Raw genomic sequence first — 23,459 nt, 5'->3', positions numbered from 1 at the left:
CATTTCTGGTAGCACTTCCTGATGAGGCACTCTGTATAGACAGTTGACAAGTTGTGACTAAAGATTATCATTTATTCATGCTTCAGACCAATTATAAACCATAATGTTAAGTTATGTAATAATGCAATGTTGGGGTTTCTGTAAAACAAATCCAGTCAGGATGTTGCAAAACATGTCAAGCTTTTTCTTTACCATTTTTCTTTACCATTAATAAAGTCATACAAAACTGTTTATACAGGGCACCTTATTAGAAAGTGGCATTTTAAATGTCTCTGTTCATTAACCTCCATTATAGTGGGGTGGAAGCAGAAATCTTAGATACCACTGGGGTAAAACAGAATATGTTCTTCTATTATTTGGGTGTTCAGCTTTTCAAAGCACATTAGCCCAACAACAAAAATATCAGAAACAACGTTTTTAATAGTTGAAATAAATACTCTATTACATGCATGATCAAAACACTTTAAAATACTATGCAAAGTCTGGTAAATAGTGTAAAACCTATGGCACACACTCACAGCAGCTTTTTACCAATTAAGAATTCACACATGTTGAAAAAAAATATTGAGACACTCAGATCACTCTTTCCAATCTCACAAAGCACATATAATTGAGCAGGTCAGCCAACCATAGGTTCACACAGCGAGGCTACATCCATCATCAAGGCTGGTGTTTTCACTGAAGCTGAAAACTGAGGTAAACTTTTCAGGTTTGAAGGCTGCCGTCTGTTGATGAGAGCAGGCTGTCAGGTGAGGCTGGGTCAGGCTTCAGAGCAAGTGGTCCATTTCTAACACGTTCTGAGTCACATCCAGCGTGACACAAAACCCTGCAGCGGTTGTTTCTGTGCTCCATTGCGTTCTGACACACTTCAACCACATGGACAGACCCACAGACAGCCTTCTTCTGATGTTACTCTGACTCTAAACCTGATGAACAGGGACAGCCCAAGTGAGTCTCTTTGGTATGTCAGAATAGGACAGAGGGGAACTGGAGATCATGTTGCCTCTTCCTAAACTAATTCACAGAATGAGAGTTGACTGGCGGCAGAGTTCTTGGAGAGGAGCGTTCTCTGAGTGCCTGAGTGAGCAGCGTGCAGCCGTCAGACACAGCGCACGCCGAGTTACGCAGACGCTCCCGGTAGTCTGCCATTTTGGAGCTGCTCTCGGGATGCTGGGCAACGTCCCTGAGGCCCTGAGTGAGGAGGACACAGGCTGATACCACACTCATGGCCCCCCCTAACACTGCAGTCTGTACCCCCTTCCCTTCAGTGGAGATACTCGCAGCTCTTCCCAGGAACTGAGGCTCTGTGGCGAACCCGACCAGAGCGCTCACAGCCTGGACCAGGGCGGCACTGAAAAGGACGCAGCGGTTTCTGGTTAGCTCACTGGGCTGGGTTTTCACCTCTTTGACACACGCCAGGAAGGCTGTGCCACTCGTGCTCATGCTCTTCACGCTCAGTTTGAACTGTTCTTTTGCAAAGCGGTCCCTGGACCTCTCACTGGCCAGCGACGAGATGTCCGTCAGAGTCTTGAGGTTGGTGGAGATGTTTTGAGAGAGCTCGAGGAGGAGCTGGGGGGTGAGGTCTGGCAGGGGTGTGATACGGAGGACACCACAGCTCTGTTCCACCTCGTGCCGGCAGCGGGTTACCTTGTATCGGTCTACCAGACCTGGCAGGCAGGGTTGAGAGCCAGGGGTCTCCACGGCCGCCAGGTAAGCGGCGTGGGCTGAGCACTCAGTCAATGACACCACAAGGTCAGCCATCTCCAAAAGGCGGTCCCCCACCTCGATGTAGCGGCCCATGTTGAGCTGGCTCTGGATGTCGTGGGTGAGAATGGAGAGTTCTTTAGTCCTGGCGATGACCGTGTCACGGCACTGGTCAAAGGTGTCAGCCACTGCCACGCCTTCAGAGGTCATGACCGGCCTGGTCTCACTGGACAGCAAGAGGAGGTCAGCCACCAGCTGCATCTTTCCCTTACATGTGTCACAGATGGAGGAGAGACGCTTTCTCTGCTGCAAACTGCCACTGGGTATGCTGGTTGATCCCTCACTCGCCGATTTGCCAGAACCACCACTAGCCATAATAAGGAGGGGAGTGTGTGTGTGTGTGGGGGGGGGTGCGTGCGTGCGTGTGTGTGTGTGTGTGGAGAGGTGGGGGTGGTAGTCAAACTGCTCTTCTGGAGGGGTTTGGTTATTTATAGTTTTATGCTGCTGCACACTGCATTGTATTGTTTAAGACATTTCCAAGATAAGCCTCACCTCATTGTTTTTTACAAACTCCTTTAAATAACAACTGGCCAAACAGTCTTCCTTAAATTCCTTCAGAGTATAGATAATCAACTGTACATTATATGTCGACACACAGGACATGTATTCTCAATGTAAACATGTAGAAGAAAGCAAAACTTAATTACTGCATTCACTTATGTTTGAATAACATCTCCATCGTTAATGAATGTGTCTCTATAGTATATTATAATACAGGAACAGACTATGGTCTGGCATATTCTCAGTTATCTGCCTTGGTTATTAGTAATTTTACCATGTAACACAGTTGATCAAATTCCCCACAACCTCAGTAATCAGTGTTAAATTATATGCTCTTAACTTTAAATGAATTAAATTGAATTTAAATGCCCTGAACAACATAATCCATTCTTACTAAAAGTCAATATTCTTTTTATAGTCCCAGGTTTTTGTGGAACAGATTCACAGATTTCTGAATCAAAAAATAAATCACACACAAGCTGCAGTGCCACCAAGGTGCCTTCTGTAAAGGCAAAGTGCAGATTGAGAATTAGGCTGTGAAAGTAATGTCAAAGCTCCTTATCTTTTCAAACAAGAACACATTCCCAATTGGAATTACATCTATTGAATTGCCTCTGTGCTATTTCTGTAACGTTAGATGCCTTTTCTTTTAAGACTGCAGCCAAGAAAACATCTTCAACATTTACTAGATGCCTTTTGAGTCTTTTTTTGACTGTAATCAATAGGATATCATTTTGTGTCCACTCGCATCGGAGCAAGTAGTCTGACACAGCACCGAGATCTTGTCCGAGTTGTTCCCAATGAGCTTGACCGGCCTGGCGTACTCATGCTGGATACAAACGGGGCAACACCCGGGCAGCTCTTCTGGATAGCGGGAAGACTTGTGTTTCCCTCCAGCACCATCATTTCATGAGTCCTTCCAAGTAATATCCACCGAAAGGCCGACTGTCCAAAAACACGAACCCCTCAATCCACTTTCAACCTCTTCTTCTTCAAACAGAGCCCTGGGTTAGAAGCTAGCAGTTGCTCCGGTCGCTTCGACTCCATATGCATCGTCCGTCTGTCCGCCCTCCACCTCCTCAGCGTCTTAACTCGGGACCAGAGAGTGTGTAGCCCCGCATATCCTCCGTGGGGGAGTCACTTCTCATATCCATACCAGTAGGTGGTGTTTGAACATTAAACTCACTTCTTTTAGCAGGTCCCACGGTAACGGAACCGTAAACGTAGCTGGAAGAAGTGGCCGTTATTCCCAGAGATTCAAAGTCGTGCTGCGCGCTCCCGCTACAGTACTATGAGGAAGCAGGGAGGGTGTGGTCGCGGCTGAACGGCTGTTGGGCTGAGCAAAGTTGTAGCAACGGAATAACACAAATAGCTCTTTCCACCACTTTCCACCATATCTGTCAACTGGTTGTTATCTAGCATTAACGACGTCGAGAGGGAAGATGCGAGTTACACGGTAGCCAAAGAGCTTCGCGAAGTTTTACGACTGCTTTTACTTTCAGGACTGGCTGCTGCTCTGCCATGAGACATCCCAACTGCGTCAAGCGAGCCGCTAGCCTAGCTAGCTACAATGAGACCGGAAGTTTTTGTTTTCACAATAAAAGCAAAGCAGTCAGGGCAACAGCTACCACTAAGAACTCTGATCTCACTTTCCTTTGGGGATTTTTTGGGGGGTTTTTGGCTTTTAGGAACCCGAGTTTAGTTTTACATAGAGTTTAGATTATACATTTAAAAACATAGTGGGCTCTTTATGAATATACATATGTACGTATGTACATACATACATACATACACACACACACACACACACACACACACACACACACACATAGGCCTATGAATGAATGATTCCGTATTCGCCCACCAGAATTGTTATCTAGACAGAAATCCATCTGGCAAGAATTTTACTGATGGATGTTGGGACTCCAAATTGACCAAAGTATTTCTAATATCCTGACTACTGCCTTCCTGGTTATTATTTTAAAACATTTTATTTAATTTTTTATTTTTTAACAATTAAACAAACAATCATACATGAGCCAAATCAAATTTTAGTTATATTGTGCCAATTCACAACAGAGGTTATCTCAAGGCATTTTTCAAACAAAGCAGCTCTAGACCGTACTCTTAATAATATTGATTACAGAGACCCAACAATTCCCACCATGAGCAGCACTTGGCGACGGAAGAAAGAAGAAAGAAGAAAGAAGAAAGACTTCCATTTAAGAGGCAGAAACCTTGAGCAGAACTGGACTCAGGGTGGGTGGCCATCTGCCTGGACCGGATGGGTTGAGAGAGAGAGAGAGAGAGAGGGAGAGAGGAGGAAGGACCACCATACAATGATCATGATAGTGATAATAATAATAGTGACAGTAACAGCAACAATAATAGTAATGATGTTGATGTTAACAATACTATTAGCAATAGTAATAAAGAGAGCCCCCCCCATCCCCATAGCAAATTATATGTCTTTAAAGTGTTGCAATGAAGCAACCTACTCAAAAAATTTACTTCAGTAAATGTTGCAATTCCAGAATGTAAAAATATTCAATTACACATAAAAGTCTAAGTTTAAGTATAAAACTAAATATGTATTATGTAAAAGATAAGTATTAGAAATAAAAATGTAGTGGAGTAAAATGTACAATATTTCACTCTGAAATATAGTGGAGAAAAAGTAGGCTGGCATTAAAGGAAAATATGGCCTCCTTGAGTAAGCAATAAAAATTACTTTACAGCATTAGCTATTTCTGGCTAGAGTTTGTCAATAAAAGCTTTAATTCGACAGCTACAACAGATGTTGTATTGGTTACTCTGGCATCTTTGACATGGGTAACCCAGGCCTAACCTCTCACCTGCTAGCCAGCCGGTGTTATGATGCCCTCCTTTATCTGTTACATTAGAATGGGGTAACATGAGCCAATTTTTACATTTGAAGATTTTACTGCAAAATATTTGTTTCAAATAATGCTCACTATATATGTGTACCCTTGGGAATTAAAACAAGTTATGTCATTATTATAGTTTTAGAACAAAAACCCATCAAAAAAAGTTAGTCCTATGGCACAACTTGCCCCGAGGTAGGGGTAAAATGATAGTGATGGGGTAAACTGAGCCTTCTAGGAGCACCACCGTACAGTATACTGATATAAACATTACACAAAATCAAACAATTTTGAGATCATTTTGAATTTTACCTACTTACTCTGTTCTCCCCTACAGCCATTTGAAGTTATCTGAGTTATCTGCTCTTTGTGAGGCTCCATGGCACTGTGTCTGACACCATCACCACCAACACAGGGGCACACAACTGACTGCAGAGGTGTACAGTGTGCGGGACTTTTTCTTAATTAGAATAATCTAGGAAGATCTACTTGACCAGGACATTTTAATGAACTAATTTACAATTTAATAAATCTTATATTCATATTTGCACTAATTGGTAACTGACAATTCTTTCACACACAGTTACACATTTGCTGTGTGTGGGAAGTGTAAATCACCCATTGGCACAGATCTCTCCCTCCCCACGCTGCTCCATTACATCATCACACTGTAGTTTTTCTCTTGGTGAAATGGGAATCATATACCTGTTGAAAATAATGACATCCCAGTCATCATCCAGTCACTGAACACCAGTGTAGACGGTACACAATCGATTGATGGGAAGAACTAAAACTAAGGAGAGCCAATACACTTGTAGTATGGGAGAGACATTTACAGTATGTGAGGGACCGCTGTGTGAAAAACACAATATTGTGTTTGTGTTACTGCCTCTTGAACACATTTTCTAACACTGGTGCAGGCTAATGGGTTTCTGAAAAACAAGTACATACAATTTCCTAAAGTGGTTGAAACAGGATATCAACTTATTGAACCAGGCAAAACTGACACAATGACCATTAGTCATTCAGCTGAATGCTTTGAATGATCTTTTCCAAACCACTATAAAGAGATAGCCATGGCCTTATTTCAAGTAGTGAAAGAACTATTCACATAAAAAAGTAGCAATACTCCAATATAAACATGCTGTTACAATTCAAAGTTACAGAAGAGTTATCATCACAGTGTAGCTGATGTATCAATGTCCATCCATCCATCCATTTTCAATACCGCTTATCCTTATAGGGCCGCGGGGGGGCTGGAGCCAATCCCAGCTGACGTTGGACGAGAGCGGGGTACACCTTGGACACGTCTCCAGTCTATCAAAGGGCTGACATGTAGAGACAAACAACCACTTGCGCACACATTCATACCTATGGGCACTTTAGAGTTGCCAGTTCACCTAATATGCATGTCTTTGGACTGTGGGAGGAAGCTGGAGTACCCAGAAAGAACCCTTGCAGGCACAGGGAGAACATGCACCTGTTAAGGGAGGCCATCTTACATTTTTATGAGATTCTTGGTACATGATGTACAAAATTATACAAGAGTCCTTGAGTAATTGTACTTGGTTACCATTTGCACAATGTCTACTATAGGGCTGAATTTACTAGCTAGTTAAACCTGCAATGAGGAACTTTTTTCTTCCCCCTTTGGCAAGTGGAATAAATGTAATAGCCTACTCCATATATTTAAAAATGTCAACCTTTCCAAGCGCTCTTCAATAAGAAAAAGTCACATCAGTAGTAATTTGTCCTATTAGACAACAGAACACCCTCTTCAGCTCTGGCAAACTTGCTAGTTGGTAAAGCACATCGCCACATGTGTGGTAAAGATGCCATAGACACCAGATGGAGTATACTAAACTATGGTATACTAAAAAATACAAAGAGATTTACCTACCGCTGACAGGCTTTAATCAGCTTTGTGTGAGCTCATTTGGCAAAGGCTTGAATGTAACAGATGTTAATTTATATTTAAAAGTCCTGCACTCCAGCTTTAAACTCACACTATGTAACTTCTGCCTCTAGGGGTCACTCAATCAAAACAATAACAAAAGATGGCATTGGGTGACATCATGAAATAGCGTGGGATCATGGGAGTTGTTGTCTTCACCACAATTACCATAAGCTCCTCCCGGTTTGGATTCCTTCAGTGTCAGTGGTTCAGGAAATCAAACAGACCTGATGATTCTAACCGTTAAAAACACTGAATGAAGCAGTTTGACATTTAAAGTCAGTGTTTGAGCTACGCTGTACGGAGGACAGAGACTCAGGGAAGAGCTGGAGCTGATATGGATGCTAACCTTTGTTCTGATTGTTTCTCTGATAACTTATGAAGCAGACGTTCAGCAGGTTTTTACCAGCAGCTGAATTATCCACAGAGGTGTCCTCCTCTCCATAACAAACACACCAGGGGATTAAAACCAGTAGAAACACCCAGAAAGCAGTTTACCTTTAAAAAGCAGAGATTCAGCGACGCTCTTCAGTGACACAGGACAGGACGTCTCCAGCAGCTGGGAGCTGAGCTGTCTAACATTTCCTCAGCTTGTTTCTCTGATAACTTCAGATCCAGACGTCCGACGACTAAAATCCTTCATCTGGTTCAAATATAGAGCTGAAAACCACCAAGGTGTCAAAAGTGTATGTGGCTTAAAACTAGATAAAAGTCAATGTTGAGCTTCTGTCAGACAAACACACTGACATCATCATAGAGGATATGATGTCATTGACAGGCGACCAATAAAATGTCACAATGAATAAAATCACAGATTTCTCTGGTTTGACAATTGATGGAACCATCTGTGATAATGTAAGAACACAACTCAAGAACATATAGAACACAGGTCTAGATGTTTTTAGACATTTTAATGTGGAAAAGTTACATATTAGAACTTTAAATCAGTTAATCAGGATTTATCAATTATATATGAAAACTATTTGGCTCCAGCTTCTCAAATGTGAGGATTATTTGCTTTTTTCTATTTTATATCATTGTAAACCAAATCTCTGTGGGTTTCACAATAATTCTTAGTTCTGTATCATAAAGTGGAAAAACTCATGTAAAGAGTAAAGATTTACATGTTAGAAGATGATGTTAAAGAATTCCTCAGTTTATATTATATATCATGTAATTGTTTGGGATGGACCAATACACAGACTGAGTATTCAATATTACATTTTGATGATACATTTGTTGTTAGAAAATTTGATCAGTCACTTCCAAAATAATAAATAAATCAGTTCAAAACATTATTACAGACTGATTCTATATTTTGTACATAAGGAATGATGAAGGCTCTATTCTTCTGGGTAGGAAGTTGTGATGAACACACTGTGAGTGAATGCGAGTGCTGTTGTACTGTCAGTGGGACTTGCAGCTGCACAGGGCACAGTGCCATTGGGTGGAGTCGGCCAAAGAGGAAACAGCTCTACAGTTTGTGTCAGCTAAGGCTGATCTCCGATCTCCACGACCCCATGAAACCTGCAGGCCTCCACACACTGTAACTCTGCTCATACGGCCCTGAATTTAATATTAATGAAGCATTAATTTCCCTGCATCAATAATCTGTCCACATTCTCACTGAGGGAAATTAATGCTTCATTAACATTAAATTCAGGGTTGTATGAGCAGAGTTACAGTTAGAGTGTATTGGTCTGATCCTGGCCTTCATGTTATCGCCCACTGGATTTCCTGCTCCTGAACATGAGAGAGGTTCCTTCCTGACTCCAACTAATGGTCAAATTTCTATTGTTACCTCCACCAAGGACGCTTTGTTTTCACCCGTGTCTGCTTTGTTAGTTTGTTTGTTTGTTTGTTAGCAGGATTACACAAAAAGTACTGAACCAATTTGCAACAAACTTAGTGGAGCGATGGGACATGGGCCAGGGAAGAACACATTAAAGTTTGGTGTGGATCCAGTGAAAGGGATGGATCCAGGATTCCTTTTTTTTTTACTTTCCTTAACATCTTTTTAAGGATCATTTTTGTCAATTTGTCAGGAAATAGGAAGGAACAGGAACAGGAGGTTTGGACCTTATGGCTTACTATTTTCTATGACAAATAAATCATTTAGTTGTCCGACTGTTTGCTTTTTCCTTTTTATGTTTCTATTATAAGAGCTATTGTGAAGGGTACATCTGGTGACAATTATCCAAAACTTCATATACAGGTTCTTATTCCTAAAGCATGAACCATTGTTGTGTAAATAAACCTGAAACCTTGTCAGTACAGAAAGAGAGAGTTAGCATTAGCATTATGCCAGTTAAAAGCAACAAACAACATAAACAAATAAAAGATGCTAACTATGCTAACTGTTCTGATCCGTCTGCTAGTCTCTGGTTCTGGTCTCAGCAGACTCCTCATCTGAATCTGGGTCTGACTGAGGCTCAAACATGTGGCTGAGTCTCTCTGATGTTTCCTCCTCTCACCATCTTGATACTCTCTGCTCTTTCACCTGTCCACCTGGAGACAGCAGGTGGTGGGCGGGGCTCAAGGCCTTATCCAGATTTCTCAATCAGGAAGTAAGAGGAGATGATGATTTTCACTTTTTATGTGTCAAAAACATGTTAAACAAAATATTAATCATAGCAGAGGATTTTAACAGATTTTAAAACATGCCTGGAGAAACTTTAAGGTTTGGTCAGCATCAAAAGACACAGTGATAAACATAATTTGACTACTGAAACATTATCGATGCTTAAGCCTTTTGTTATTACCAGGTCTAGGGTGGTACCATGCTGATGAGTGGCTTCATTTACATGCTGGGTGAGTTCGAGGCTGTCGGGTAAACTAACAAGCTCCAATCAGTCTTTAATATGAATATTCCGGATTAATCCGTCATATCTAGAGATACAAAGTGAGATCAGCTCTGAGAATTGCTGTAGAAGTAGTGAGGAATCTCCTGATGACATAATAATAATGTAATGATGAGTACTAATAATTCTGCTTTCAATTTAAGAGCATTTAAGACATTCAATTGATGTAATTTCACATAGGTCAGTGTCCCTACATGCAAACTGTGGGGAGAAAATAGCGGCAGTCCCTCCTCCTTTCCTGTTTTGCCTGATTGACTGAAAGAAATGATAGTTTAGTTAAGTGCTGTTTAACCCAGACTCAGCTAAAAACATACAGTGCAAATTCTTTTCAGTTATCAGATCATTAACCAAGAAGGATCTGTTTGCCAATGATCACACATTAAAAAGACATTAAAAAAAGCTCATTTCGAGTAGAAACCCAGAAAAAAATCTAAATTTCTGGACATTTCACATTCCAAATGTCAAAAAAATAACAAATCACTGGTTCATCCTACAGAGCAGAATTTTTTGTTATTATTGTTATAAGTATTTTAAGGTTAAACAGACCAAATCCCAGTTTTGTACTTGTGATGCCATTACCTTGAGTTGTGAGATCATGTCTCCACAGTCAGTAAGAATCATTCTCTGTGGAGACAAAGGTTGAGGATTCAAATCCTCAGGTGGCCAAAGTCCTACTTGCCAACTATGTAGCACATGTGCTACATTTTCAACTGCCTGCTGAGGTCATATTAAGTTGAAGGTAACCTGTTTTGACACTGTGAAAAATAATATTTTTTTCTACTAAAAGTGTTTTCTACAGTGGCTCTGAAAGCTCAACGCACTGCACCTTAAGAAAACACGTGCAAACAGACAAAACACAAACATATTCAGAAAACATCAACATCAATTTGACAACATAAATACTCCCAACACAACGGAAGTGTTTCCAGGGGACAATAAAAAAGCCAGGTTCATTTTTTAGTGTCCCCTGGGAACACTTCTGTTGTGTTGGGAAAATTTGCAGCACATGTGTTGTCAAATTGATGAAGATGTTTTGGGGGATTTGTTTGTATTTTGTCTATTTGCATGTGTTTTCTTAAGTTGCAGTGTGTTGGGCTAGTTCCCAAAGCAGAAACCTTGCAATAACAAAATTGGATGCTGTGTTACAACTTCCACCCACAACTCAGACACATAAATTCACACTGTTTACGTTTTCACAATTATATTAAAGTAAAGTCAAAATTCTTTCATCATTTTAATCTCTCAAGTCATCAGCATTGTTGCTCCACTGGTCTTCTACTCCCAAAAATGAATTCTGCAACATGTAATGTAAAATAAAAGAAGAGTGAGACATTTCATTGTTTAACAATACATTATAATAAAATAAAAATAATAAACCACTGAAGCATAACGAAAGGAAAACTTTTAAATATATTGGCTTTATTTTGAAATTCCCTCACATGGTGTGCGTGCCGTCGGTCGGCTTTTTACTGCTCTGACACGCCTCTCGCTCTTGTGACCGGTAGTCTCCGGAGCCAATCAGAACACACCATCTGTAAACATGGCGTCTGACTTCAGGTGGAGATGTGTGGTGCTCCTGCTCTGCGCTTATTTGTTTTGTATTTTAGCCACTGTCAGCGGAGAAAACACCAAGAAGAAGAAAGATATCCGAGACTACAACGATGCAGACATGGCGCGGCTCCTGGAACAATGGGAGGTACGTTAACGAGCTGGTTTTCATTTAGCCAGCATGCAGAGGTTAGCTGCTAGCCTAGCCATTAGCTAGGCATGTCACTGGCTTGGCTGCATTATCAGCAACATGGAACTCGTAACATTATCTACAGCAGCAGTTAATCTGCCCTTTTTCCTTTACTATTGACTTCTGTTAATTGTTTTGTTTTTTTTAATTTATCTATTGAAAGTGTATACAAAAATGTGCTCAATATAGTTGTGAACATAGAGTCAAGAGTAATAATTTCAAAATGAATAAAATGTAAAATGTAAAAATACATAAACATAAATAAAAAGAAATATATACACATACGTTATCAGATTATTCAAGTTCACCATACAGTTTAACAGTTTTATTACTGTTGTTTAGTATTTGCAAGATCAAGATTAATATACATCTTGACGATTAATATACATTTTGAGTTTGCTTAAAAAAGTCGAGGTTGACTTTTGCTATTGTGCATTTATGTATGTGAAGTTTACAGTATTGTGTCAACACATTTAGTTTCTGTGTTGATTGTGGTGGAAAAGCTATCCTTTACTGCAGTAAACATAGCAATACTACAATCTATTGAGTGTTACACAAGTAAAAGTTATTATCAGCAAAATGTCATATAACTCAATATGTGGCAGTCAGTGTTGATAGAGTGGCAGGCTGTCACAAATAAATGTGTCTGGGAAACACTGGGTAGATATATGAAGTAGCATTGAATGGGGATTGTGTTATATTGCAGTAGTAACATATAATGAGGTGGTAAAGTTGCTGAGTGATACAGAACTTCATGAGCTCTCAGCTGTAGTAACAAGTATTCCACTATATTTAGAATGGGCTTGGCTCAGCACCTTCAGCAATATGGAGGGTGAGAGTGTGGCAGTCGGGTACTTTGAGTGTAATCCAGTGTTTTGAACCTTCGATGATTCACTGTGCATCATTCCTCCTCTTGGTTCCACAGGAGGATGATGACATTGAGGAAGGTGACCTGCCAGAGCACAAGAGGTCTCCTCCTCCCATTGATTTTGCAAAGGTGGACGCCTCTAAGCCGGAGGAGCTGCTCAAGTTGTCTAAGAAGGGTCGGACTCTGATGGTCTTTGCTACAGTGTCGGGAGACCCCACTGAGAAGGAGACGGAGGAGATCACAGGCCTGTGGCAGGGCAGCCTCTTCAATGCCAACTTTGATATTCAGAGGTAGTTACTCACTCAACTCCTACTTTTCAACAGGGTAGATTTATTTCTCATTAACTTGGCCTGCAGTTAATGATGGTTGAAGTTTATGTCATGGGGATCAACTAATAACCTTAGTGCTGTTATTAACTGTTAGAACTGTTATTGGTTGTTATACTTGAGCAAAGCCTGATTAAGTTTTAGAGCTGAGAAAAGGACTGCAGTCGAAAAGTCAAAATGATCTCCTCTCTAACCAAATCTCCTCGACCTCGATGGAAAACGTCATGAGGTCAAAGATATGGAGGAGAATTCATAAGGACTTAGGAAAACAATCTGACTGCACTTACATTAAGCTTTTTTTTTTTTTAAACTAACTTTATTTATAACACATGGGCGATGATAAATCCACCTTTCGTCATCCCAAAAACAAAGCAAACATGATTGAAATGTTGAAATAAGATGACATGATACAAAAATACAAATAGAGAAAGTTGAGCCATTCAAATAATGATAAATAGAAATAAAGAACTGAGCAAGAGATCAGAATAAATTATATTCAGACAGACGTTTTCTGGCATAGAAGCTTTTGACATTTGTTAAGTCGAGAAAATCCATTTTTAGGTCTTTACATGAGAGGGGATTTAGTGAAACAACATTTATGTATAGACTGTAGTATTTAGTTATGATGATGATATTGCTGACTATAAATTCAATCTGCTTGTTCTTCATGATGACTCCTGAGAATAGAAGAAATCATATTTGTGGATTTGGGCTTCAGTGAATCAGACGAGTATTTCCATCAGTTCTGGATCGAGTCTCAAACATAAAACAGTTTCTCTGTTGTTTCTACATTTATGTGGCTCTGCCAAGGTGAAACTACGATGATGCATCGCTTAAATTGTCGCTGCAGCAAGGAATTGTGGGACGGCATTTGTCCTTTCCTTTCGTAAAGGAAGCTCCAGTGTTTCCTAAAGGAGATAAGATAGGAAGCACTGAAGCTACTTCTTATCATTTACCAGTTCTGATCATGGCTGCTGCTCAGATACTACATTTCACTCAGTCCGAACCTTCCTAAGAAAACTTTTTTTGCACACAGCTCGATCTGAAGCTTTGGAGCAGTAACAGTGAGGACAGTGACATCTAGTGGTGTGAAGAAAACACAGCAATTGCTCCAGACTGGAGCCTCAACCCCCAGCTGAGCTCAGATTGTAGGTTTAGTCCCATTAATGTCTAAGAGGGCTATATGTTCATGATCAAGGTACACTTACTAGCTTTGTCTAGAGCTTTCGCCCATATGGTGTATGTTGAACTGTCATGGAAAATTTGTTTTTAAGTGTTAACCTTTTAGTTGAAGCAGTTTAAGCAGCTTGCTGGTTGTCCCACACTCACATATCTTTAACTTATATTGTGTAAAACCAGAAAAACTACATAGACACAATGCTGTTTGTTTTGACATTTTTTTTAATTTTGGTTTTGTTTTTTCAGTTCAATAAATGCAGGGCTTTTCCAAAGTGAATGAGTAATCCTGTTAAAGGAATAGTTTGGGTTATTGGACGTGGGGTTGTATGAGGTAGTCATGCATAGTCAGAGTGTTACCTGCACTAGATTCTTAGTTCTTCTTAGTTTTCAGCAATTCATTTTTATTAACCAAACTGTTATTTAGTCACTAAAAACATCAACCCTACATTACCATAGTCTGTCCTAACAAACTGTACCTGGTGTTGGTGATCCACCTGTCCTCCTTCAGGTTCGTGGTGGGTTCCAACAGGGTGATCTTCATGCTGCGGGACGGCAGTCTGGCCTGGGAGGTCAAAGACTTCCTCGTGGCCCAGGAACGCTGCATGGAAGTGACAGTGGAGGGACAGGTATTTCCTGGGAGAGCTGCCAAGAAGGACGATGCCAAATACAACCAGAAGAATGACGTCAATGCCAAGAAGAACAAGAAGAAGATGGAGAGCAAGAAGCCTGACCTGGAGGGGAACAGTGCCAGACATCTGAAGAATGAGCTTTGATGGGATAGCGCAGAGGGAGACGAGGTGTCACAGGTCCTTGTTCTTCTGGCCTTAGACATGTTTATTCTCAAGACCAGGATCTGTGAGCCGTCGACTTGATGAGAGCTGCAGGACCATGCGAAGATGCAGTGGTTCACACTTGGTGGTATGAGTGAAATAATAAAACCTGTTGGGTTCATTGCTGCTGAGCTGGAGTCAGAGATTTATCGTCCCTCAGTGGAACATGTTGCAGCATCCAGCCTTGAAATAATGTTAAAGTAATAATCTTAAAAATAATGATCACCTCCGTCACCGAGTGGTTAAAGAATCAGTTGTAATGTCAGTGTTGACTGGTTTAGCTGTGTTCTGTTAGATTTTTATCAAATCCAAATCAATGCATGCACATCTTGTTTAAAAGGTACTCAAGGTAAGCATTATTAAATTGTATTTTTTTCTGTGCCCAGAGCCATGTTAGGTACAGGAAGTGGTTCTCCTGACACTGATATGGAGTTGTTCATCAGACCTTCAAATCCTGGTCTGTGTCAGAAGTTGTTCACGTCCAGCAGCACTTCTAGATTTGATACAAAAGTAGCACCCACACTTTCTGTTTGATTTTTCACTGAATATAAGAATAAACATTTTTTAAATAATCACATGAGCTTCGTCTTCATTGCTGAGGTTTGAAGATTTGAAGGTTTGAAGCTTATGTGTTCTCATCCTGCTAGTCTTTACTGTGAAGTGCAGACAGTGGCTTTATTGTACATATAAGTGAACTCTTTGGAATTACCTCCATTTATGTATGGACTTTTCCTTAAATACGGTCTGATCAACAGTGAACAAACACAATGTTTGTTAACTAATAACACACAAATCATAGTTTTGTTCTTGTCCACAATGAAAACTTCATTCAAACATTCACAGTGTGGCAGTAAAAAGTCTGTGAACCCCTCGACTAATGACATCAGCAGAAGCTGAGTCAGGAGTTATCAGAGTGCAGTCAGTGAAAGAAGATCAGAGGTGTGTGTTAGCCACCTGACACACACAAGAGTAGTTGATTAGCACGAAGCTGAAAGTGTCACAGAGTCGTCTCAAAGAGTTTAGATCTTCATCAGTCCACGGTCACGCAAACTGTCTGTAGCTGGAGATGACTCAGCCCTGTGGCTCCTCTCCCTAGAAGTGACGTCCAGCTGAGAAGACTCCAAAAGCTCGACACAGATGATCAGTGACGTTAACAAAGAAGCTCGGAGTTACAGCCGAAGGCTTCAAGGAATCATTGGAGCTGGTTAACATCCCTGCTCATGAGTCGACCAGTCACACATCATGGGGCATGTTGTCCTGCCGCAGACACCACAGAGAAAGCTGCTGCTCTCCAAAAACACATTGTTGCACCCCTGAAGTTTATAAAGAGCATCTTTACACTCCACAGTGCTACTGGGAAAATGTTTCATGGACTGATGAAACTAAGGTTCACTTGTTTGGGGAAACATGCAGCTCTATGTGTGGTGTAAAGGGCACTACATACTACATCCCATCATCATCATCCTCAGGGAGCATCATGGTCTGGGGCTGATCTGCTGCCTCTGGACCAGGACGGCTCCACGTCATGGAGAGGAAAGTGAATTCCCAGGTTTATCAAGGTCTCTTCCAGGACAAAGTCAGGGTGACCGTCCACCTGCTGAAGCTCAGGAGAAGCTGGGTGATGCAGCAGGACAATGACCCAAAACATCAGGGTAAGTCCACCTTCTGGAGTGGGCCAGTCAGAGACCAGACCTTAACCCAGTAGTGATACTGTGGACTGAGCTCAGAGAGCCGCTCACACCAGACACCAGAATCTGAGCGGAAGCAGGTCTTTAAAGAAGAATGGTCCAAACCTCCTCCTGAACACTGAGCAGCTCTGATCAGCTGCTACTGGAAGCTCTGCTTTGATGTTATTGGAGCCAAATGAGGTTCAACCAGTTATTAAATCCCTCACTTACTTTTTCCACCAGCACAGTGAATGTTTAATGGCTGTGTTCAAGAAACATACAAAGATTATAATTGTTTGGGTTATATTAGTTTTGGGACACTGTGTCTGTCCACATTTTTTTTTTTTTTTTAATTAATTAATTTTTTCAGGCTTTTTGTGCCTTTATTGACAGTGCAGTAGAGAGGGGAAATGACATGCAGCTAAGGGCTGTCCGATGCGGGACTTGAACCGGGACCAACTGCAGCGAAGTCTGTAGCCTCTACACATGGGGTGGATGCTCATCCGACTGAGCTACTCGACGCCCCTGTCCGTCCACATTTGAGGCTTAGATGAAGATCAGATCACATTTTATGACAAATCAGTGCAGACAACCAGGTCTGTCTGAAGGGTTCACACAAGGGTGTAGGTTCGGTCTCAACACTGGTTGGAACACAACAACTCCTCCAAAACAAAGAGGACTTTTTTTTAATGCTGTCAGCTGAACGGCCTGTTAACATATGATCTTTATTTACATTTAAATCAAACCTATACACAGTAACAGATCAAAGATTAAAAGAAAGTAAACTAGGAAATGACTTGCTAAATGCTTGTCATCCATCACCAACATGTTTATATTCAGTTGTCCTACCAATGCTGCAGTTTCCCTTTTCTCCTTGATTTCACATTTAAAACTTGCTCTACATTGACCAGCTACAGCAGTAAAATGCTGCTAATCTAGTGATGCATCAGTATTAACAATCTAATAATAAAAGGCTGGTGTTGTTTGGTAGCTATAGCAGGTTTTCATTTAAATGAGTGTGGCTGCTGTCTGGTTGGTTTACTACCTATTACTGAGGCTCTGGTGGTGAAGCAGCTCCTGATGTCTGTGTTTCGGTGGTTTGCTATCAGGCTTAAATCAGTCTTGGTGGAGATGTAGCCTCAAGGAGCAAACATTTGAATTATCTAATGACTTCACTCTAAATCATGTTCACACAAAGACAATTCAGTCCTCCCAAAATGTTGGTAGGGACATGTCCCTACCATCCATATGTGTAGTCACCTGAACATCACGGCCCTTCACTTCCCAGACTAAATAATATATTTACATGATCAAATATCACGATGAGTCAAAAGCATCTGCTACATGCTGTGTCTCACAGTCTGGGCTTCAGTTAGAATTAAAGGGAATATTTTACACCAGCTGGCAACAGTATGTGTTTGTCTCTTTCCTGGTTCAACATGGTCAGCTGTGGCTCAGCTGCACACCGCCACAGCTCAAAGAAACAGTTCTCCAACTTCAGTGTTGACTGGTCTACACACAGCCCTGAGCCGAGGCCCGTTTCATCACACTTGTAACTTCCCTCTCACGTACATTTGGAGAGGTTTCACTTCACAGCAAGCAGCATGCATGACCATGTGAGAACCCTGTAGACACATTCATCTGCAACTTACCAGTGTCAGGCACATGTGAAATGAGACACTGCCACCACTTGAGACCTGCACGTGAGCAGTGAAACTGGTCCCAGACCTGATCACCCAACATCAGTGTTAGACCTGATACACCTACATACAAATCAAATCCCTGCAGAGAGGTTACAACATCTGATGAAGAGTGAAACCAGCAGAGTGGAGCTGTCACAGCATGACACATTACACTTTTTCTGATTTGCCAAAACACTAAATCTCGTTCTCTGAAGGAAAAACTCAGTGACCTGAAGACATTTACTGAATCAATCACTCTTTTGAAACTAAACTATTTTCACCTGGTTAGACACAAGCTGCAGATCTCGTTTTTTACAAAACTCTAAACACATTTTTACTAAAACACACTGTGTTCTGTGATGTACTCATGGTGCATGATGGTTTCAGCACAGGTGTCATAGCTAACACACAACAGCTCAAAACTGTTCACACTTGTTGCTAATGTGATGAAACCAATGTAAGACAGGTCAGAGTGCACAGGTTGCATTTTGAATGAAACAATGTAGGGAAATAATCTGAGAGGAAGAGGAGGAGGAAGACCAAGAACAGTCATTTTAGATGAATATACAGTTTAAAAGGGCAAAACTGTTTTGCCCTCTTGAATGTGATATCTCAACACCACCGTGGTGAAATTTGTTTAGATTTGGCACAAACATTCACAGATTTTAGTGGACAAAGGTCAAAGTTCAAGGTCACGGTGATCTCACGTCCTCGTGAATGCAATATATCAGTATTTCATTCAATTTCATCACGTCTTACACACCGTGACACCACCAAACACCTTTTTGCCCATAACTCACTGATTCATTCACTAATCGTGACACAACGAGGATAAAATAAAGTGATAACATTTCATTTCCAAAAGGTCAACTTCACTGTGACATCATAATGTTCTGCAAAAACACCCCTGGTCATTATTCAACACTGTACCTCAGGAAGGAGAGACTGTGACCATATTTCCTGTAACTTTACCGGTTGATGGAGGAAACAACCACGAGGAGGTGATTCAAGTTTTTCAATGTTTTTTGCTTATAATTTGTCTGTTACTGAAAAAAGGAAGCTGCTCCGGCTCATCGCCGACTTCCACGTCGTGCTGGGAATACAGATGATAGTGGTCATGACAGTTTGTGTTTGCGTGATTTGAAAATGTCAGAATAATACACAGTGTTTTCAAGAAGGAGACTGACGTTCACACAAACTGTTCATCATCATTTATTTCTATACAAAAAGTCCTCAAAGAAATTCATAGTCATCACTTTACAAGCCCAAGCCACATATACAACACATCCATTTGGTGTACAGTGAAAACAAGCCAACTATACCATATGAGTCATATGCATGTATGCTGAGTGTCTGGTACAAATCTTTTAAAATGAAGCGATAATATTTCGTACATACAGAATACATACAGGACAGGAATAACATTACAACTCAAAAGATGTCCCTTGTAGATTTGGATCAACTGTGTCTGTACAATAAATAAGTATAAAATATATCTCTTAGCAATCTGTGGATTTTTAAAAACACATTAAACATACAAAACACTAAATTACTGCTACAACATCCGAAAAAAGACCAGCTATTTCGGCAAAGGGAGGGGAAATCCTTTCTTTTGCCAGATTGGATCAAAGATCTCTGTGATTTTGAAATGGGGGAAATTGCACATTTAAAAACTCCCTGCTTTTAGCATTCACTGGATAATTTCCTTTTTTTTATATTACGGGCTTCTTGCTGGTTTATTTCAAAAAACACAGACGAATGGGTCACAGACACTGATGGGAAAGAAAGTGAGAGGAAAACATCACAATATATCAAGTGAGCGAGAGCTCGGAATGAAACAGAGCAAGTCCACAACCGAACCGGGAATGTTTGTTTTTTTTCTTTAAACAGTTCAAACACGCCAAGAGTGAAACCACTCCACCTCTACATCTGTCGTGTCACAGAGACCTGCAGGGGAAGGACGATACACGTTTATTGTACATGCCTTTGATTGGCTCGCTCACACTTCATTTAGAAGCAGTCATGGCCGACACTGTGGAGATCAGTGATATAGAAACATCACACAACCAGGCTAGGAACATAAGAATAGACTGTTGTTGTAAAATGTTTGTTGTTGTATCAGAGTATCAGGGCCACATTCAGGAAAAAAATCTGAAATAAAGGTGTAATTTTGAGAATAAAATCATAATCTAATGACTATAAAGTGATAATTGTAGGTTGCGTGTTGTTTTAGAAGGAAATATGAGAAGCTTTAAAATGAGGAACATGGAGCATCCTGTGAAGTTCTACTTCAGGTTTCACAAATAAGGAGATACTTCATCTTTTTGCTCATCATCATAATCATCATCATCATCATCTTCATCATCATCATCATCATCATCATCATCATGACACTGATTGTGTAGAATTTGAGTCTATTCTATTGTTAGACAGACAAACAGCAGCTGCCAGAAGCAGCAGGCTGACACTGTCTGTCCTTTCACCTGGTTTATTAGCTGCTTGTAATATTACTAAAAACTATGTTCGTAATATTGTTTGACTTATTTTCTTGAAATATTATGATTTTATTCTCAAAATTACAACTTTATTCTCATAGTTTCATATTTCTTTTTTTCCTCAATGTTGCCCTAATACTCAGTCGTAGGTAAATAATCAATGGTCAATGATCAGTCTCCTACCAACTACAACCATGTACAACTCTTTGTGTTCACTTCAGTGTTCCATCACAAGAAGCAGTGAAGAAACAAACACTAACAGTTCAAATGAACGCTGCTTGTTTGACTGCTGTGAACACTGTGACCTGACTGGACTGAAACCTCTTGAAAAGCTGAGTCTGAGTCAAACTGCTTTTCTTGTTTCTTGTTGTTAAAGAATGAAGTGAGTTTCTTTACGCTGACCATAGAGAGATGATGAGACCCCTGGGCGGAGAGACACACAGGGACTAAAAAAAGATACAAACCATCAGTTTGTAGTCCTTTTGTATTAGTTCTGGGTCTCATTAACAACACAGAAAAACAGACTCTGAGATGTTGTTGTGTCTCTTTGTAGTTGTTTTGCATAACTTTGTGTCTTTTGTGCTCTTTTGCATCTCTCTATGGTCATTTTGTGGTTGTTTGACTTTCCAACAGGAAATATTGTTATAATATGAAAAATAACTCACTTCATAAAGAGGCTCTGGCCCTGGAGCCCTCTGACCCTCAGGACCCTGATCTTCTTCTGTAGTTAACAAACTAGTTTTCTACCTCATCTCTCTACTGAAGAGCTGTCCAACTAAAAAACACTGGCGCTGGATATGTTGCAAACTTGTTCATCATAGCGTCATGCTTTCCTCACCACGTTTACTGTGAATACAAAATATTTCCATATTATTGTCATTGGTAGGTGGGTGACTCTTGCCTCTGCAAACATCTGTAACAGACTTTGCTACTGGTTGGACAAAACACCCAGAGCTGGGGAACCAAGGCAGGAGGGCAGACCAAGACGTGAAACCGGTTTTCGTACCATCCAGGTGGCAACGCGCTGAAAAATTGCGAGTGGTTAGCGCACATACTGAGAAACCCCACATTGTCTTATCATGCTGAGCTAAACCATGCCCAGCAGGTGCGGGCCCAGGTGCTCCTCTACGAGCTGCTCCTGGCCCCAGGAGGGCGTCCTGGTTTCTCTGTCCCACATGAGGTTGCTCTGGTTCATAAGGGATCTCCAATGGAGTCATTTGGGCTAATTTAGACATCTGATCTGGAGTTTATTTCAGGCTCATACAACAGGGAGGAGACGCCAGAACAGGCTGAAAACATGCTGCAAGGTGTATGTACCCCACCCCTCCATATCCCCAGGGAAATACAGGGATATGGAGGGTATCTGGGCTACTACTGTGATCCAGACCAGACAGAATATATGGACCACCTACTGAAATTGGACCAAGACCAGACAGAAATCATTTGAGCCTAAGTTATTCGATCATCCTAACGTTTTCTGTGCAACAAACTTAAGTAACTTCCTCAGCTAAAACCTAAATCTTAGGGTCATATTAAAGAAGAAAACTTCAGTTGTTTAGTGCAACTGGCCCCTGCACTTCTGCTTGGGTGAGCGCGATGCCAGAGGACCTGCCGTATGTGCTAATTTGTCAAAATAACAGAAGCCTTCAAACAAATTCAGTCAATGACAGAAAACGTTTGGTTAAGGTGAGCCCTGTGTCAGTGTGCTGGGGTCAACCAATAGCAAAGTCTGTTAGTCTAATTATTAAAGACTGAACTGAGTTTTCCTTGTTAAAGCTCTAGTGGATGTTGCTTGAGAAGAGTCAGTTAAGGGTTTGGGGGTTTTCAGAGAGCTAACGAGCCGAGTACATCATTTAACAAACAGGCCAATGTTCATGTTGACATGAAATGAAGTGAATGTCCATGTTAGCTGGTGCACAAAACGGATGCTTTCACAGCACAACAGTTATGGTTAGCTGACCAAATCCAACAGTTACTTTAGCTGGCAAGCTGAGATTATGTAAACATAACAACATTAGTGACGAAGTGACTGTGCAGTCAGAAACAGAACCAATATCATATCTATTCACATCTGTGGAGCCAATCACGTCTCTGCAAACACCAATGGTTGTTTTGAGCCACTGTTGCTAAAGAGTTGCAGACCTCCAATATGGCTGCCACAGGGTGTGTTGTCACTTTAAAGCAGTCTACTGAAGATGGGTGTCTCACACAGATACAGTTCAGAGGCAGAGCTGGTTCTGGGAACACACCGCAGTCACATCTTTTTTTCTGACCGCCAATAGAAAAAAACACCACTTGATACTGGACCAATGGCTTGGAGCGACTGACTCTTCAGTGCTGGCAGTGTGTGTGTGTGTGTGTGTGTGTGTGTGTGTGTGTGTGTGTGTGTGTGTGTGTGCATTTTTTGAAGGGGTATGTGTCAGTATCTGGGGCTACATAGTCTCTTGGCTTTCCTCCCCATTCTGTCTGCCACTCATAGTTTTATCTTGTGCACCACAGGGACAGGCAGGACCTGATGGATCTTGGCTCGGTCTGCATCCACCTCCAGATGGACCCAGTCCGGGTGGAAGGAGCCCTTGAATCCCACAAATGCAATTTTATCTGCAGGGAGGCAAATGACATTAAAGTGAGAGGAATAATTTGAGCATCAGGTTGTTTTTCTCCAGCTCTTTACAGAAACGTACACACAGAGAGTGGGGGGGTGGGGGT

General features: G+C 41.1%; 3 protein-coding genes across 5 annotated transcripts in view; 1 reads left to right on the top strand and 2 right to left on the bottom strand.

Annotated features, from left to right (window-relative positions):
• Positions 1 to 400: 400 nt before the first annotated feature.
• tlnrd1 (talin rod domain containing 1) lies at positions 401 to 3,825 on the bottom strand. The gene has a single exon (XM_023393254.2). The coding sequence runs from the start codon at positions 2,077 to 2,079 to the stop codon at positions 1,015 to 1,017; it is 1,065 nt and encodes a 354-aa protein (XP_023249022.1). The 5' UTR covers positions 2,080 to 3,825; the 3' UTR covers positions 401 to 1,014.
• A 7,671-nt stretch (positions 3,826 to 11,496) lies between these two features.
• mesd (mesoderm development LRP chaperone) lies at positions 11,497 to 15,481 on the top strand. Its single transcript, XM_023393239.2, has 3 exons — positions 11,497 to 11,661; positions 12,629 to 12,861; positions 14,585 to 15,481. The coding sequence occupies exons 1-3, from the start codon at positions 11,506 to 11,508 to the stop codon at positions 14,847 to 14,849; spliced, it is 654 nt and encodes a 217-aa protein (XP_023249007.1). The 5' UTR covers positions 11,497 to 11,505; the 3' UTR covers positions 14,850 to 15,481.
• A 3,970-nt stretch (positions 15,482 to 19,451) lies between these two features.
• The window catches only part of cemip (cell migration inducing hyaluronidase 1), a 188,607-nt gene continuing 184,599 nt past the window's right edge, over positions 19,452 to 23,459 (bottom strand). For all 3 annotated transcript variants that reach the window (XM_087170154.1, XM_087170153.1, XM_023393249.2), the window contains exon 29: positions 19,452 to 23,351. In XM_087170154.1, coding sequence (XP_087026280.1) covers positions 23,224 to 23,351 — 128 coding nt within the window. In that variant the 3' untranslated portion in view covers positions 19,452 to 23,223. The remainder of the gene's footprint in view (positions 23,352 to 23,459) is intronic.

The sequence above is a fragment of the Seriola lalandi genome, unplaced genomic scaffold (assembly GCF_002814215.2).
Source record: "Seriola lalandi dorsalis isolate HSWRI2012SDOR001 ecotype SW California unplaced genomic scaffold, Sedor1 jcf7180002054931, whole genome shotgun sequence".
Taxonomy (NCBI): domain Eukaryota; kingdom Metazoa; phylum Chordata; class Actinopteri; order Carangiformes; family Carangidae; genus Seriola; species Seriola lalandi.
The sequence above is the reverse complement of the archived record's forward strand: the minus strand, read 5'-3'. Positions and strand labels throughout refer to the sequence as shown.

Bases quoted from the DNA above. Each gene is read 5' to 3' on its own strand.
- tlnrd1 (XM_023393254.2), bottom strand. From the start codon at position 2,079: ATGGCTAGTGGTGGTTCTGGCAAATCGGCGAGTGAGGGATCAACCAGC.
- mesd (XM_023393239.2), top strand. From the start codon at position 11,506: ATGGCGTCTGACTTCAGGTGGAGATGTGTGGTGCTCCTGCTCTGCGCT. The intron at 11,662-12,628 runs GTACGTTAACGA...TTGGTTCCACAG, and splicing joins GGCTCCTGGAACAATGGGAG to GAGGATGATGACATTGAGGA. The intron at 12,862-14,584 runs GTAGTTACTCAC...GTCCTCCTTCAG, and splicing joins GCCAACTTTGATATTCAGAG to GTTCGTGGTGGGTTCCAACA.